The sequence below is a fragment of the Morus notabilis genome, unplaced genomic scaffold (genome assembly GCF_000414095.1).
Source record: "Morus notabilis unplaced genomic scaffold, ASM41409v2 Scaffold38, whole genome shotgun sequence".
Lineage (NCBI taxonomy): Eukaryota > Viridiplantae > Streptophyta > Magnoliopsida > Rosales > Moraceae > Morus > Morus notabilis.
Window position 1 is genome coordinate 270,398 of NW_010365150.1, and position 16,080 is coordinate 286,477.

The 16,080-nt window shown below is 37.7% G+C and overlaps 4 protein-coding genes across 9 annotated transcripts; 2 read left to right on the forward strand and 2 right to left on the reverse strand.

The window, feature by feature from the left end:
- The first annotated feature begins 501 nt into the window (after positions 1 to 501).
- On the forward strand, positions 502 to 2,128 carry LOC21394571 (BSD domain-containing protein 1). The gene has a single exon (XM_010107394.2). The coding sequence runs from the start codon at positions 604 to 606 to the stop codon at positions 1,807 to 1,809; it is 1,206 nt and encodes a 401-aa protein (XP_010105696.1). The 5' UTR covers positions 502 to 603; the 3' UTR covers positions 1,810 to 2,128.
- Positions 2,129 to 2,889: 761 nt separating this feature from the next.
- Positions 2,890 to 5,681, reverse strand: LOC21394572 (BI1-like protein). The gene is made up of 4 exons (XM_010107395.2): positions 5,278 to 5,681; positions 3,935 to 4,048; positions 3,621 to 3,778; positions 2,890 to 3,479 (listed from the first exon to the last, which is right to left on the reverse strand). The coding sequence occupies exons 1-4, from the start codon at positions 5,531 to 5,533 to the stop codon at positions 3,273 to 3,275; spliced, it is 735 nt and encodes a 244-aa protein (XP_010105697.1). The 5' UTR covers positions 5,534 to 5,681; the 3' UTR covers positions 2,890 to 3,272.
- A 1,537-nt stretch (positions 5,682 to 7,218) lies between these two features.
- LOC21394573 (protein FAR1-RELATED SEQUENCE 7) lies at positions 7,219 to 10,767 on the forward strand. Of its 3 annotated transcripts, none has more exons than XM_010107396.2 (2): positions 7,219 to 7,492; positions 8,036 to 10,767. In XM_010107396.2, exons 1-2 carry the CDS (start codon positions 7,449 to 7,451, stop codon positions 10,362 to 10,364), a joined length of 2,373 nt encoding a protein of 790 aa, XP_010105698.1. In that variant the 5' UTR covers positions 7,219 to 7,448; the 3' UTR covers positions 10,365 to 10,767. The 3 variants fall into 3 exon arrangements, with proteins under 3 accessions (XP_010105698.1, XP_024027512.1, XP_024027511.1); XM_024171744.1 differs by having other exon boundaries at positions 8,041 to 10,766; XM_024171743.1 differs by having other exon boundaries at positions 8,057 to 10,766.
- Positions 10,768 to 11,488: 721 nt separating this feature from the next.
- Positions 11,489 to 14,874, reverse strand: LOC21394574 (protein ABCI12, chloroplastic). Of its 4 annotated transcripts, XM_024171759.1 has the most exons (8): positions 14,435 to 14,874; positions 13,549 to 13,665; positions 13,156 to 13,392; positions 12,830 to 12,994; positions 12,609 to 12,684; positions 12,267 to 12,331; positions 11,955 to 12,136; positions 11,489 to 11,855 (listed from the first exon to the last, which is right to left on the reverse strand). In XM_024171759.1, exons 1-7 carry the CDS (start codon positions 14,789 to 14,791, stop codon positions 11,984 to 11,986), a joined length of 1,170 nt encoding a protein of 389 aa, XP_024027527.1. In that variant the 5' UTR covers positions 14,792 to 14,874; the 3' UTR covers positions 11,489 to 11,855; positions 11,955 to 11,983. The 4 variants fall into 4 exon arrangements, with proteins under 4 accessions (XP_024027527.1, XP_024027526.1, XP_024027528.1 ...); XM_024171758.1 differs by lacking the exon at positions 11,489 to 11,855 and having other exon boundaries at positions 11,879 to 12,136; XM_024171760.1 differs by lacking the exon at positions 11,489 to 11,855 and having other exon boundaries at positions 12,040 to 12,155.
- Between the last annotated feature and the right edge of the window lie 1,206 nt (positions 14,875 to 16,080).

A 16,080-nucleotide genomic window follows, 5' to 3' on the forward strand; every position in this document is an offset into this window, starting at 1 on the left:
TGGTAATCTTTTTTCAAAACTCTCTTTAACAAAACAAATATGATAAATAACGGCTTAGTTACGTTGTGGTATGTGATTTCTTTAAGTATTGTTGTTATTTAATTTATAGCACCGAAAGTGATTGGCAGTATTTATTTATCCAGGAACACCCATTCAATGATTAAATTGGTCTTTTCATATTTGCTGAGAAAATTGGCTTTTCCTTTCAAAGAGGAAAAATAAGCTTTAGCATCTAACAAACAAACTGGCATTTTCAAAATTAATTCTCATATATATTTCAAAGCTTCCTTTTTTTTTTTGTTTAATCTTAATGACGAGATTAATGAAACAAATTGACATATATTAACTTAGATTTTATATTTTGACATAGCACACCAAAGCCTTTACTCTTTTTTTCTTTTTTACTTTTGGCGTCATGGAGTGACGGAGAGTTTAAAAAACTAATAAAAAAAAAAAAAAAAAAACTTTTTCTATAAATTCTTTCTTTGTTCCCATGAGAATCTTCTGGTGATATATTCCTAATTTCCACTTCTTTCCCTCTCCACAAAGCGTTCTTTCACCTAAAAAAAAAATCCCTGCGAACTCTTCCTCTTTTCTCCTTCAATGGATTTCTTCAAGTCCGTCTTCGCCGACGAACACTTGGAGTCCTCCGACTCCGACGAGCCCCAAAACGACGACGTTCCCGCTCCCGAGTCGCCGCCGGATTCGAATTCCAGTACACCTTGGAGCTTCGGCGGTCTGATCAAGACCTTGGCGACAAAATCTGAGTCGGTTATCCAGACGTACCGCAAGGATCTCGAGGAGTTCGGCTCCGGCCTGAGGATGGAGTCGGCGGTGATCCGCGACGCCGCCTCACGCGCCGTCAAGGACCTCCCGGCGTCGCTCGAGGTCGGCGCCACCGTCGCTCAGGAGTCGCTCGAATCGGTCGGCCAAGCGATCGACGACATCGGAAGCTCCGTCTGGAAATCGACGGCCGAGATCATTTCTCAAGGCAGGGATTCGCTTTTGGCCGCCGCCGACGAAGACTCCGACGCCTCCGAAAGCAACAGCCGGCAATTAAGCGGCCGTCCGAGCTTCGATTCGAAACCCTACAGTAGATTCGAAGCTCAATTGCGCGCGATGCAGAGCAATGCGAGCACTTACTTGGATGATCCTGAGGATTTGGGGAATTACGAGCTGTGGAAGTCGGGATTCGGTTTGGACGAGAGAAAGGAAGAGACTGAGAATCTGATGAAGAGAGAAAATGGAGAAATCGGTGAGATTTACGAGACTCTTGTTCCGAACAGTGTTGATCACGAGAACTTCTGGTTCAGATACTTCTACAAGGTTCATAAGTTGAAGGAATTTGAGGACGCAAGGGCTAAGCTCGTGAAGCGGGCAATTTCCGGTGAAGAAGAGGAATTGAGTTGGGATTTCGATGACGAAGATGAAGACGAGGAAGAAGACAACAAAGCTCAAGAGAAGCTTCAACCGGAATCGGAATCTGCAAGCGCAAGTGATAATGTGGACAAGCCAGAGGCTGCAAAATCTGCAGTAGTATCTGAGGCAAAAGCTAGTGAGAGTTCTGATTCTTGCAAAGACAGTGATGTTTCGATCGTGTCAAGGCCCGAGGAGGAAGAAGACCTCGAATGGGATGAGATTGGAGACATTGGAAGCAATGATGAGAGTAAAGCTGTGGGTGGTGGTTCTGGTGAAACCTCAAGTAGAGCTGATTTGCGAAAGAGAATGAGTAATGCTGCTGAGGACGACGAGGATCTGAGTTGGGATATTGAAGAAGACGTTGATGATGAGCAGCCTAAGAAATCTTGATAAAGTTCATTGCTTTGGAGGTTGGACTATCCCTTTGATTGTTAGAATTTATTTTCGCCTGCAAAAATGTGTTTCATTTTACATGCCCTGATGATAATTCTTTAATTTGGTCAAATATATGGTATATACTATGTAAATACAGTACTTGCATTTCCATACCAAATTATTGGTATAAATATGTTACCATCTCATTGTAATAAAAGTTCCACTTCAACCGGGACCAAAAAAAAAAAAAAAACTTGATGTGGGTTTCAATGGAGGTGCTTTGCTTTAATGCCTGAATTTGTGGCTTACTCAACTGTTATCACTATGTTATTAACTTATTATCACTTGGTTCTCACATTAAGAACAACCCTGTTGTCATTTCCCTTCTCTTTAAACCCGAAAACACACTCCCGAAAAGACGGTTTAAAGTCCTTTCAACGTTGCATTAACCAGAACGATGGTGGTGATTCTGATTAAAAATAAAAAAAATAAAATAAGACCCTGCCCTTTGCCGACATTGTAAGACTTCGTTAGGCTAGAATTAGCTTAAAAACCCCAATTAATTGAAGAGGGGACAAATTACTTGTTGATAGTGGAGATGAGAATATGGGCAAATCGCTTGAGGTATGGGGAAAAATCACTTCCAACTTTCCATTTTACTTGTCTACATATATCACCGATAAAGAGTACTCTGTTTGGGGCAGAATTTCACTAGATTGTGTAAGTGGTGGTCCTACCAATACACGTTATTTGGATTTGGTCCATTACCAGAGGACTAAACGTGTTTTGAGGACACGGGTAGTCAAAAGTTTAATGGTGGGGAGTTTTTGCAGTGGCTTCTGATGATTACCGAGCCACCTAAATAATCTTACCATGGGTCAATCCCCTTTGTTGTGTTAATTTGAATTATAACTCAAATTTTTATTAGTGTTTTCTCTCACAAAAATTTAAATTTAACTTTTTCTATTATAATATTTTTTCTCACATAAATTTATTTTTAACTCAAACAACTGATATGAACAAAGTGTTAAATTATTACTCACACGACGATACAGAAAAATAAATGTTGCCTACAATAACTAGTTATCGCAGAAGTGACAAAAAGAAGATCAGATGCGGGTAAATAAACATTACAGTGACAAAGGAAAGCCGTGTCGGCACTGTATATCCAGTAAAAAAAACAAAACAAAAAAATTAATCGACCATGCAAAACATGTGTTCTATGCAAATACACGATGCATTATTGAGAAATGAAAACACGTTGTAATAAGCTACCATTTATGAAGAAAATGCATTTAACACACTTAATACAGCCAGAACTACTGACTGAGAAATTTTCATGTTATTGAGTTACGACCATTCACTCAAATGTGATATAAAAGATACGGTGAAGCGTAGACAAGATCTCTAGTCTTAGTTTCGAATACACTTGCTGCTTTTTGGCAGAAATGCCTGGCTTGTGAGAGTTAGCCGATAGACTAACCGTCTGATTGTCTCAGCATCCGCAAGATTGAAAGGAACAGGTTCAGTACATCCAGGTAAAGAGTAATGGCAGCCCAAATGTATTGATCATAAGTGAAGCGCTTGATCAAGTTATCTGTGTCGTAAACAATATAGCCCGAGAAGATGATTGCACCAACCGCACCGTAGATAGCAACAGATGTAGAGCCAAGTGGGAAAAATGCCTAAAGACCACAACAGAAGTTATACAAAGTCAGATCAACAGTACAGGATCACATGGTAAAAAAATTCAAATCTCTGTTATGTGCATATGACACAAGCATACATAAATGGGGAAGTATTTATATAAGAAATGGGCATCTGACCTGGATGAAACCGGTTAGAACAAGAATAATGAGACCAGTGAATAAGATTGGTCCTAGGAAGCTGAAGTCCTTGCCCTTCTTGGAAGCCCAGAACGTGTATCCAGTCAAGGATACAACCACAGCTGAGGTTAAAATCAATGCCTCGAGCACAATCCTTCCTGCAAACAACCAAGATCCACAATTTAACAGACCAGAAATTTCGCACCTACGAGTCAATTTCACGAAACCAAATAGAAGTTGTAGTTCGTCACGAAATCCTCAGAAGAACGACGCAGAGAATTAACAAATGAAATTTCAAGAGTAAGAATACCAACCATCCGTGTTAGCACAGCTTACGCCGACGGTGAAACTTAGTGTCACAGTGAAAAGTCCGAGGAAGATGAAGTTCAGAGGATGCTTTTGCTGATAGACATGCAAGGGCCATAACACTGCAAAAAGAATTTCATATCAATCAAAATGTGGAAAGATGGATCAAGCACAAAAATTCCTCAAGAAAGCAAATAACCAAATCCCAACATAGGCAAACTATTCAAGAATTTGTGATACACAAGGTTATTAGCATTACATAACCAAACTATATTTTTCTCTTTCCAGTTTCCACCATCCAACAATCCATTTTAGGGCTGTACATGGGTTGGGTTGGTGCGAGATAAGATTTTTTCTTGCCCCGCTTTAAAGGGTGCGGGTTGCACATATTTACTCTCAATGATGTTAGAAAAATTTCACAATCTAATGATGTTTGGGTTGGGTTGGGTTGGGGAGAGGCGGGGGGGGGTGGGGGCTCGGGGTTCATCATTCAAAGAATCAAAGTTTAATCCAACATTCAAAATTTATCATCTGGGTTGGGTGCTCGGGTTTCATCATTCAAAGAATCAAAGTTTAATCCAACATTCAAAATTTATCATCAAATAGAAATAATAACTCCAACATTTAAAGTTCATCATCAAATAATACTGATCATCAAATAGAAATAATACTAATAATTAAACATAACTTCAACATTCAAAGTTCATCATCAAATAAAAATAATATTGATTAGTCCATCATCAAATAGATAGCAATTCAAAGTTCAATCCAACATTAACATGAAGCAAAGTAGTCCATCCAACATCAAACATGAAACAAAGTAGTCCATCCAATATCAAACAGCTTAATTCAAATCCATCTAAAATAACTATTGTAACAACAACCATCTTTATAAGTCCACACTCATAAGCTTCTTATGGCTTCTTATCATGCATATTTGTGCGGGTTGAATTGGGATATGCGGGTTATTATAGGTCCAACCTATAAATTGCTCTAAACACCCGAACCAGACATTTAATGGGCTGAAAAATAAAAAATAATGCTATAAGTTGCCCTTTTCAGGTTGGATTGAGGTGGGATAGGAGGTGGGGTGGGTTGTATTCGCGGGTTGTTTGGGTTTATGTATTCATTATATATACAAACAAGCTGCCCACAGAGACGAGGGATCTAAAAACCTTCCCAAATATCAAAACCTAGAAACCCAAATTCGAAATCTCACAAACGATTCAAGAATAACAAGAACAATCAATATAAAATCTGCCGCCGGAAAATACAAATTGTGATCAACAAGAATTCGACTAATTTCTACCACGAGAATTAAGATGATAAACCTAAGGATGGAGAAACGTACAGATAAGAGGAAGGATGGCGAGGAAGAGAAGAAGGCCGGGGCTGCCTCGAAGGAGATCGTTGACGGGAGCGTAGAGGACGGTGACGGCGGAGACGACGGTGGTGAGGACGATCTGAGCGGTGAGGATTCCGTAGACCTTGCGAATAAAACCCCATCGGAGCTGGTTCTCGCCGGCGCTGAGCCCTGGGTAGAGAATCTCTCCGGACTCTAGATCTACCTCCTCCGACTTGCTGTTCAACCCACTGTACCCGTACATCTCTCTCTCCTCGCTCTTTCTCTCTCTAGATTTTCCTTCTCTGGTTTTTTTTTTTTTTCTTCTTCTTCTTTTGCTTTCGCGGAAAAATTCTGAGCAGAAAATGTTAAGGGACGAATACGATGACTTGGGATCTTTCTTCTCGTGTGTCGCGGTTGGCGGATGAGACAAAATAACAAGAAAATGAAAAAGAAAGAAGGGGTTTGTTTCGGAGACGGCATACATTACCTACAAAGTATCACGGTCCAATCTGCTGCCGTTGAATTTTAACAAAAAATTGGCGTGACCGGTTAAGGACGGTTGGCTGTGACGGTAACTTTGACCTGACTGTTTAAAAATAACGGGATTTAGGGGTTATTTGGTTGGGGGATTTATACCCCGATTCGAATTATGATTCATGGTTCGTTACAGTGTTTTCTCTCACAAAAAATACACGTAAATAAAAAATGGTTCTAATCTCATAATTTTAATCTATGAACCAAACGTCTCCTTAATCTCACAAATAGTTCTTAAAATTTATCATAAATTTAGTTGACGTTCGGTTCATGGATTCATAACCATGATGTAGAATTATTCTCGTTGTACATGTATTTTTTGTGAGAGAAAAATACTGTAGAGAACTATTAATCATGATTCAGAATCAGAGACGAATACAAGAAACAAACATTAATTTTTTATTTTTAAAACGCATCACAGTTAGTTATTAAAGTTTTATTTTATTTCAGTTTCAATCTTTTCATTAATTTAGTGTTAAATATTTAACGAAATTTATAAAAATTATAGATTAAAATTAAAATATAAGTCTCATTTATTTACCGATTCGGGTTTTTAATTATAATTTTATTATAGTTAAAAGTTCTCATAAAAATTTATATCTAATTTTTTTATTACAGTTAAAAGCTCTCATATAAAATCACAACTCAGTTCAAATTTAAAAGAAAAAAAAAATGTAAAGATAAAAAAATATAAAAAAAATAAAAATTAATTTTTAAGGATATGAGAATTAATTCAACCGATACCAACATAAAAATTGAAACCACGCATCGTGGTATGCTAAAACATGAAAACTCTAATTTAAAAACGACGGGAAATTCTGAAAAGGACAACTTATCCTTTTGCGGTCCCAAAGGCCAAAAAAAAAAAAAAAAAAGGCACTAAAATTTTACTACAAACGACATCTAACTTTTAAACATAAAACTGCAGTCGTCTGTTAGACTTAGCAGGAAATACCAAAAAACGATTGTCGTTTTTGCACATCGACTATAATTAACGTGAGGTCGTTTTCCTTTAAAGGGCAAATAGATTCTTAATTGTGTGGGTCACGACAATTATTGAACTCATTAGGTATGAATCACCCGAAATGACTAAAGAAATAGAAAAACAAACCATTGGGCTTATATTATATATATTATATTATATATTACATAATTCATAATTGAACCATTTTATGGACAATACATAGGTCAACTCTGCAAGCAAGTAATAGTGCCAAACAAACAGGAAGTAAATAAAAGTATCACAGATTTGATTGAAGAACCCAAATCATTTCCCAAATCCAAAGTACCAAAAAAAAAAAAAAAGAAAAAAAAAAGTTTCAACTTCATCTTTGAACCATTCACACAAAAAATAAAAAATAAAAATAAAAAATCTCGAAGGCCTTTCTTTTTTACTAGTACTAGTACTTATTGCATATGTATATATATATATATATATATAGATAGTGTGTGTGTGCGTGTTTGTGTAGTGTGAAGAGTTATATCCAGAAAGTCTCCAGAAAACCCAAAAGCTCGTCTCAGATTCTCTCTCTCTCTCTCTCTCCCAAGGGATTTTTGGCGCCAAAAATCCAATGCAAAACCCAAAAATTCAGGAATAAGATTGGCTGAAATCCGATGTTGTTCGTATTATTAGCTCTTTAGATATGGTCGTGGAACCGAGCTCCAGCCACTTCACAGATATCAGAAGGTAAGATTGCAATCAGGCAAAACCCTAATTTTTTTGTGGGTCTGTTTTGGCTGTTTCTAATTCGCGTTTGATGCGTTTTATTTCTACGATTCTATAGATTTTGCGCTTTCTCCTGATCTGAAATTTTCGATTATGTGTTTTATTTATTCGTCAGTTTTTTAAAATTATTATTATTGTTATTTGTTATCCTCTATAGCTTTGTTTGGTTGCTGCGAAAATAGGAAAATGGAAACCCAGAAAAGAAAATGAGTTTTCCGAAATCCCCAGTGGTGGGTTTGTCACATGGATCTTACTTCCGTTTTATATTTTTCTTTAATTATTGCATGTTTAAAAAGTAGAGAAATGCGAAAAATCTTGTGTTATAATATATTAAGGTACTGTTTTGTTGGCTATGGTAGGTGTTTTTTCCCGGTGAGAAAATTTTGCCTTTGAAACCAGTGAAGATAATTTCGTATTTGTAACCCAACAATGTATGAATATAAGGAGTCATTTCTGGGTTTTTGATGTAAGATTCTATTTTGTATATACTGCATATTGACGCAGTTCAGGTACTGATCCTTGCAGCAGAGGGTTTGGGAACACTGTGGTGGTGAAGGCCTATCCCGTTGGTATGGTTCCTGCTATGAATAATGTCAATGTAGAGGATGAAGGGGACTCTAGACTAGAACCTTATGTTGGACTGGAGTTTGATTCCGCGGATGAGGCGCGTGAGTTCTACAGTTCATATGCGACGCGTGTGGGGTTTAAGATTCGGACTGGTCAGCTCTATCGCTCGAGAACTGACGGGACTGTATCTTCTCGAAGATTTGTGTGCTCAAAGGAGGGGTTCCAGCTCAATTCACGGACAGGATGTCCAGCGTTGATCAAAGTCCAAAGGCGTGATTCGGGGAAGTGGATTGTGGACCTTTTCCTTAAGGATCACAATCATGATCTGGGACTAATGGAGGAAAGCCCTCCTACTTCGCAGCAGCGGAAGGCTCCTTTAGAAACAAAGTCTGTAGTAAAAGTGTCCAGTAGGCTGAGAACCAAAACCAAATTGATTGAGGAAGTTGAGGATGGGAGGCCTTCTGCCTCAGGCATTATCAATATCAAGCGGCTTAAAAGGGATGGAGATGAAATGCTATCTACAGTTGAACCGTTTTCTGGTCTGGAATTCAACTCAGCCAATGAGGCATACCAATTTTATCAGGCATATGCAGCAAATAAAGGATTCAGGATTCGAATTGGTCAATTGTTTCGCTCGAAGCTTGACGGGTCAATCACATCTCGGAGATTCGTGTGTTCAAAGGAAGGGTTTCAGCACCCTTCAAGACTTGGCTGTGGGGCATTCATGAGGATTAAGAGACAAGAAACTGGAAGATGGGTTGTTGACCGTCTCCAGAAAGGTCATAACCATGAACTTGAACCTCAACTAGAACTGCATAAGAAAAGTCTTTCTGCTTCAAAAAAGCTGTTAGAGGAGGAGAGTGGTGGACTGGACAATGAGGATATTTTCCAGATAACCACAGGCAATGTTGTCAAAAGAAATCGAGAAAATCACATAGGAAATGATTGGTATCGCGTGCTTTTTGAATATTTCCAAACCAGACAAGCAGAAGATACAAGTTTCTTTTATGCAGTCGAAGTTGACCATGGTAGTTGCATGAGTATTTTCTGGGCTGATGGCAGGTCTAGATTTTCAGCCAGTCAGTTTGGTGATGCCATTATTCTTGATACCTCTTACCGGAAAAGTATCTATCTGGTGCCCTTTGCTACTTTTATTGGAATTAACCACCACAGGCAACCGGTGCTTCTTGCCTGTGCCCTAATTGCTGACGAGTCTGAAGAAGCATTCACTTGGTTGTTCCAGACATGGCTTAAGGCAATGTCAGGGCTTCATCCTCTTTCAATAATAGCTGACCAGGACAAGGCCATCCAGCAAGCCATCAAAAAAGTCTTTCCGAGAGCCCACCATCGATTTTCATTGTGGCAACTTAAGGCTAAGGAAAGGGAGTATCTGAATCTGATTGAACCCTCCATTGGGTATGAATATGAAAAGTGCATTTACCAGATTCAGACAGTTGATGAATTTGAAACCGCATGGAATATGCTTATCAATAGGTATGGCTTGATAGAGAATGTTTGGTTGAAAGAAATGTACGAAAAGCGTGAAAGTTGGGTTCCGGCGTACCTGCGCAATACCTTTTTTGCTGGCATCCCTCTGAATGAAAACATTGAATCATTCTTTGGTACATTCCTGAATGCCCAGACTGCACTCGTAGAGTTTGTTTCACGATACGAAAGAGGCATTGAGCGACGCCGCGAAGAAGAAAGAAAAGAGGATTTTAATACTTATAACTTGCAGACTTTCTTGCAGACAAAAGAACCAGTAGAAGAACAATGCAGAAGGCTTTACACACTTGCTGTATTCAAGATATTTCAGAAAGAACTTCTACAGTCCTATGGTTATGTTGGCTTCAAGGTTTACGAAGAAGGTGCTATTACCAGATATCTGGTGCGGAAGGGTGGGAATGACAACGAGAAGTGTCTCGTCACCTTTAACGCGTCGAATATCACCATTGGTTGCAGCTGCGAAATGTTTGAATTCGAAGGCGTGCTGTGTAGACATGTTTTGAGGGTTTTCCAAATATTGGACGTAAGAGAGCTTCCATCTCGATATATTTTGCATCGATGGACAAGAAATGCCGAGTTTGGTACAGTTCATGATTTCGAATCCACGAGGAGCTCTCAAGAACTCAAGGCTTTGATGGTATGGAGTTTAAGAGAAACAGCCTCTAAATACATAGAGGCTGGAGCGGCGTCATTCGAGAAGCACAAACTCGCTTATGAGATAATGCGAGAGGGGGGAAGAAAGCTTTGTTGGCAGAGATAAGGGCTTAGATCAAAAGGTCAGACCTCTTCAAAGATAAAATTTTTGTAGCTTTTAACTCTATCATGTAGCTACTGTTTTTTTCATCGGGGCCCTGATTATGTAACTGAAGACCATAGCTCTGCCATGGATAATAATTTTTATTCTCTTAGAATATTGTGACCATGTATATAATGCGTGATGTCGAATACCATTTCTTTTCAAATAATCTCCCATTCATTGAACGGTTGCTACAGCCCTTTCTTGGAAATTAGAAATGATTTCGACCTTCTACTGTCTTTTCATCTTTTTCTTCTTTGCCCTTTTTCTCCCAAGAAATTGGAGCAATGCGAGGCATTTTGCAAGAAAAGGGATAAGAAAAATAAAGAAAACATGTCATTATTTTAGCCAACTTGGTCAACAACCATTGTAAATTTATGCCTAAGTGAATGATGGAAACAAGACAACTATTGTTGATCCAAAAATTGCTCAATGGGTCAAATGATGAAGCCAGTCACACTTTTCTAAAGCTATCGCAGAAGGTCTCAAAAACTTTTTACAGATAACCAACCCAGTCACAAGTCTGGAAAATGTTGTCAAAAGCATGCCATCATCTGTGTTCCCTGCTAATTTTTCCGTGAACAATTTAGAAATGATAGTTGTACAAAAATGGATTAAAACCAAAATTAGTTACAACTCTAAAATTAATGCTTTGATTGATAAACCAAAAACTTGTTTTGACATGCGCTCAAACAACCCAGAGCATTGGACTATTATTATGGCCATTAGATTAGCTTGGAGTAAGGGGTGGAGGCATCTTTGGTTAGAAAGTGTTCTGCTTGTGCAATTCATCTTTTTTCGGTGCGGTTGTTCTAAATTTCCCTAGTCTCTTTAGAATGCTTGGATTGATGCTAAATTTCCCTAGTCTCTTTAGAATGCTTGGATTGATGCTGCTAATTCTATGGAATTTTGTATATCTCACTCTTTCAAGGAGGCGAATACGGTTGTTGATTGTTTGGCCAATTCTGGTATAGTTTTTCAGTGTTATATTTGGTGACAGAATGCTCCCAAGTTATATTCTTAGAGAGCTTGGGTTAGATATTTTTGGATTCACAAGATATAGATTCATGACCTGATTTTGTTGTTTTTTTTTTTCCTCTTCTTTTTAATAAAAGTTTACAAATCGGTGACTTGTTATATATATTTTACATTAACCAGAGTGTAAGACGATGAAAATGGCAAATCACCATTATTAAAAAATCGTATCCTGTACTAATAGAATGCTAAATAGTACACAGGAGCGCAAGTATCTCCTAAATTCCAATAAACTACACCATGCATACATTCTTGAGAGACACCTCCAAGAATGCAACTGCAACATTTCTTAGTGGGAACAGCCAATGAACTGTCTTTCCATGAAGTGCAAATTTTCGTAAGCTGCCCAATCATGTCGAACCAACCCCATCCAAAGCTCTTGCAGGTGAATGGTAACCAGCTATGGAAGCTTCTTTTCCTCTGTCAATCAAAATTGACTTGGTGAGAGACAGAAGTGGCAAAAGAAGCCAGAAGTTTGCGCCAAAACTTTATATTCGGAAAAATTGATGGCAGAGTTACCAGACAAGTTGCAGCAGTAGCTATGCCCGTCAGACAAGATAGTAGTCCGACAAGAGGGAAGCACCAACAACACCAACCAGACACAATAAGGAAATGAGGTCCGCTTTTCCGAAGGATGAATCCGATAAGAAGTAGATGTTATGAGACTTGCTGTCTCCTCTAAACCCTCTGACAATCATAGCCTGTCAAAAAGTCAGTAAGCTAATAGCACTACGTTAGAATTGGAAACTATATTTCAACTTCGATACTTTTGAAGACAACTACATATTTATTGGGCAGGCAGGAAAAATAAAGTAAAATTGATATGCAAACCTGTGAAATCTGCTCCGCATGATTGAAAATATTTTTGAAAATTCGACGAAAGTAGGCAAAGAAGACTGCAAAGCAAAGAATCGGTATCATAAGATAGAAAAACTGAAATCAGAAAGTGGACAGAAGATTGATATCATAAGATATAACACTGAAATAACCACTTGAGATCTATTTCATCAGCCATCAAACTAAGCTACAGTTCCTAAGAACTGTTTCTCTGCTACAAAGAGCAGAACAAAATATAAAGTAAATTCCAAGCATGCTAAGGAGTAGAAGTTGGTCATCGTAACATCTTGTTCAAACATAAAATCCTTTATTAACGCATGCACTATATATGCTTACGGTCAATCGTCTCCAACATCGTCAGTTGCTCCCAATTTATCCTACGAGATATAATTCCCAATGCAACATTACGTACCTGCCAATACCAGAAAAATATTTCAAGAGAACGTGGGACCTGTTAATATGATGGCTATAGTCCTTTCTATCACAAGACAGGGCTATAAGTTCCTCAACGTGGTAATTTATTCAGATATAAACAATTCAACAGAAACTTTACTTTCCTCATCAAACACTAAACTGATGAACCTCAACGATAACATAAGGGTGAGAATAATTTCAGCCACAGGCACACCGATATGGGTCAAAGGGAGCATAAACCACCGTAAGGCAGATGCAAGTTGTTCAGGCGTCGTGGTCGTCAGGCAAAGGCTCGCACTTTGGAAGACCTTTCACAAAAACACAAGACCACTATATTCAGAATAAGACTTTCCGCCCGGAGCAAAAAAATAAATAAAAAAAGAAAAGAATAAGACTTTCCGCAAGTACCGAAGCATGTACTCAATAAGCAAAAGGAAAAGCTTGAACCAAGTCGAGAAAAGCGGCTTACTGTGAAGGTTAAACAGGCGGCTGTACTCGCTATAGATAAGCCCTTCCTTGTAAAATGTAATGGTCCTAGCTTCATTATCGAATAGGAATATCCGCTCAAAGATAAAGGAAGATTTGACAATCCCATCATTGCAGGAGGTGGAGTTCTCGATTGCACAAGGGATGGTACGCCATCTGAACCCAGCCCCAACATGATGAATAAAATTCCAGTAAGTAAAGACACTCTTCCAAGTTGGTCCTACAAAAGTAGACGAAAAAGAAACCGTTGCTCTATGCATCATCGAACACTTTCTCGGTAACAATGCTGAAACAATACTCAAACATCAAACCAGTTACAAAAAAAAAAAAAATATATATATATATATGTGCTTTACAAATCAAACAGGGTACTCACCATCCATGCCTGTCTTGGAAGAACCCATATTGACAAGAGGGCCAGGTATATTATTAATCCGAACCGAAGTACTATATGTGACCTTGCTGGTAAAACAACCAAGGCCAAAAGCCATACCTGCACAATCAAGATCTCTCAATGTCATAAGTGCTTTCCTAGGACAATGCTATTTGATTTCACTTGAAAGATTCTGCTTTTATACTAATGATAAGATCAATTTGAAGGACTACACTGACTATTTTTGTCCCACGAATTACGTAACTTGATTGACTAACACACACAAAAAAGAAACACTAATGAATCATACAAAACGTTCCTTAACTCTCCATTTAGACGCAAATAACTACGTTGTACTAATTTCCTAATTCCTAACATACCCAGTGGGGCAAAAGAAAAATTCTCAGAATCCCAAATAAGAAAATGTTTAAAGTTCCAAAAATTTTACGTAGGAAAACTGATACAGTTCACCCCATTGGAAACTGAATGACGAACTACACCAACAATTTTTTTTTTTAATCCACAACTTATTCAACTTGACTACCCAAAAACCAAACACTATTATAACCATGAAAAACGTTCCTTTTAACTGTCTATCCAATCAAAGCAAGAACAATTAGTAAGGAAAAGAAAAAAAACAGCTACATTTCACTAATTTCCTAACATGCCCAGTGAGGAAAAAACAGAAATTCTCTAAACAAACTTTGAAAATGTTGAAAGTTCAAAATTTCCCACAAAAATTGATAGTACCATAACCAAAACAAATAAACAAAGACATGAACTTAGATGAAATTACTTATGTCCAATATCCGAATCGAGCAAACCAAACTAAGGAAAATAGAAAACGACAATAAAAAACAAACCCTAGAAACTCGGAAAGGGGCATTACCAATTTGATTCTGGGGTCAACAGAATGAAGAAACGTTGAGGGCGAGGAGACGTACTGGCAAATGGGACTGGCGGTGGCGCCGGCGATCAGCCTCAGAACCTTATCGGCGGCGATAGCTCCGGTCGGCAGCCGGTTCACCCAGTTCCTGGTCCCACCACCACCACCACCACTTTCATTGTCGCTCGCGGAAGCTCTGACTCGAAAGGTTATCGTCTTGATTCTCGGCGCGTGGTGGTTGGCGGAAAGGAAGCGCGTGAAACTCCGGCGAAGCTGAAGGGTTTTTGTGGCGGTGAGATTCGACGGCGGAGAATAAGGGAAGGAGGCGACCGTTGCCACGGTACAGTGCGTGCAGTTCATTGGTGAGCCTCCGGTTCGGAGAGAGCGGAGGAAGGCTTCGGGTTTTTATACGGTGCTTGCAGTTTCTACTGAGACCCAAATTCCCAAATTGGCGGGAATAAACGACATTTACCTTTGAGCTATTTTATTTAGCAAAAAAAAAAAACCTATGAACTGTTTTATTCGTCAAATAAAAAATAAAGAATTTTTGTGGTAGTGTAAAATTTTTTTGTAAATTCTTTTAATCTTGTATTTCTTTTTTTGATATACTTTTTATTATAATTTGTTTGAACAATTTTGATATACTTTTTAGAGTTATACATTATTAATGATAGTACCATAAATTCTTTTAAAAATTCCTTTAATTAGGAAAAAAAAATACAAGATTAGTTAGTTATTAGTTAGTCTCGGCTTTAATGGTGCCACATAACATAATTTAATGAAAAATTAAATTTATTCTAATGGTGCCACATAAAAATACATTATTGTTCTCAGAAAATATCATCTCTCTAAAATTCACAAACATAACATTTTATATTTATGTGTAATTCTAATGTCAACATAAAAAAGTTTAATTCTAATACAACAAATTCGCTTAAAAATCTAATTGTTCATAAAAATTATTATAGTGTTAATACAACAAATGACATTATTTCTAATACAATTGTCTTGTTTTTATTACTTTTTATGTTCGTGTGTTCATTTAGTTTTCTTAAGTTAATTGTTCTTTTTATCCAAATTATTCGTCTAGAAATATTAGTAGAGTGTTAGACGAAATTTGACTCTATCAGATTGTGTTAGTTTCATTGTCTTTGTATGCCCTTTAAAAAAAATTGATGAAATTTGAACTAAATCTGATGTTCAGATACATACACTACCGATAAAGTAACCCTATCATAAAAAATTCTTTTTTATAAATAAAATTTTCCCTTATGCTCAAATACTGGTGGCTACAAATTAGTTTAATTGCGAGAGGTAGCTTATGAATCAATTTTTTAAACATCTTCTCGTTCTTTTTGTTTATTCGAATTTTGTTACAGTAAAAAGCTCTCAGAAATTGTCATATCTAACTTTTTACTACAGTAAAAAGCTCTCACACAACATCACATCTCAACTCGAATTAACGAACCGAACGGGCTAAATCTGCTCGTTTGCTTATTAATTCACAATTCATTCTTTTAACTGAGCCAATATTATCTTATTACAAATAAACCCTTTTTCAGTCAGATCAAACATCCCAAAAACTTTCTAGTTTCTTCCCCAATCTTGAATTTTTTATTCCAATTAACTACTTACGAGGATCCGCCTAC

Coding starts and splice junctions, on each gene's coding strand:
- LOC21394571 (XM_010107394.2), top strand. CDS start 604: ATGGATTTCTTCAAGTCCGTCTTCGCCGACGAACACTTGGAGTCCTCC.
- LOC21394572 (XM_010107395.2), bottom strand. CDS start 5,533: ATGTACGGGTACAGTGGGTTGAACAGCAAGTCGGAGGAGGTAGATCTA. Junction 4,049..5,277: donor CGCCATCCTTCCTCTTATCT/GTACGTTTCTCC, acceptor TTCTTTTTGCAG/TGTTATGGCCCTTGCATGTC. Junction 3,480..3,620: donor TTCTAACCGGTTTCATCCAG/GTCAGATGCCCA, acceptor TGTGGTCTTTAG/GCATTTTTCCCACTTGGCTC.
- LOC21394573 (XM_010107396.2), top strand. CDS start 7,449: ATGGTCGTGGAACCGAGCTCCAGCCACTTCACAGATATCAGAAG. Junction 7,493..8,035: donor CACTTCACAGATATCAGAAG/GTAAGATTGCAA, acceptor ATATTGACGCAG/TTCAGGTACTGATCCTTGCA.
- LOC21394574 (XM_024171759.1), bottom strand. CDS start 14,791: ATGAACTGCACGCACTGTACCGTGGCAACGGTCGCCTCCTTCCCTTAT. Junction 13,666..14,434: donor TTGACCCCAGAATCAAATTG/GTAATGCCCCTT, acceptor TTGATTGTGCAG/GTATGGCTTTTGGCCTTGGT. Junction 12,685..12,829: donor TCAGTTTAGTGTTTGATGAG/GAAAGTAAAGTT, acceptor TGGTATTGGCAG/GTACGTAATGTTGCATTGGG.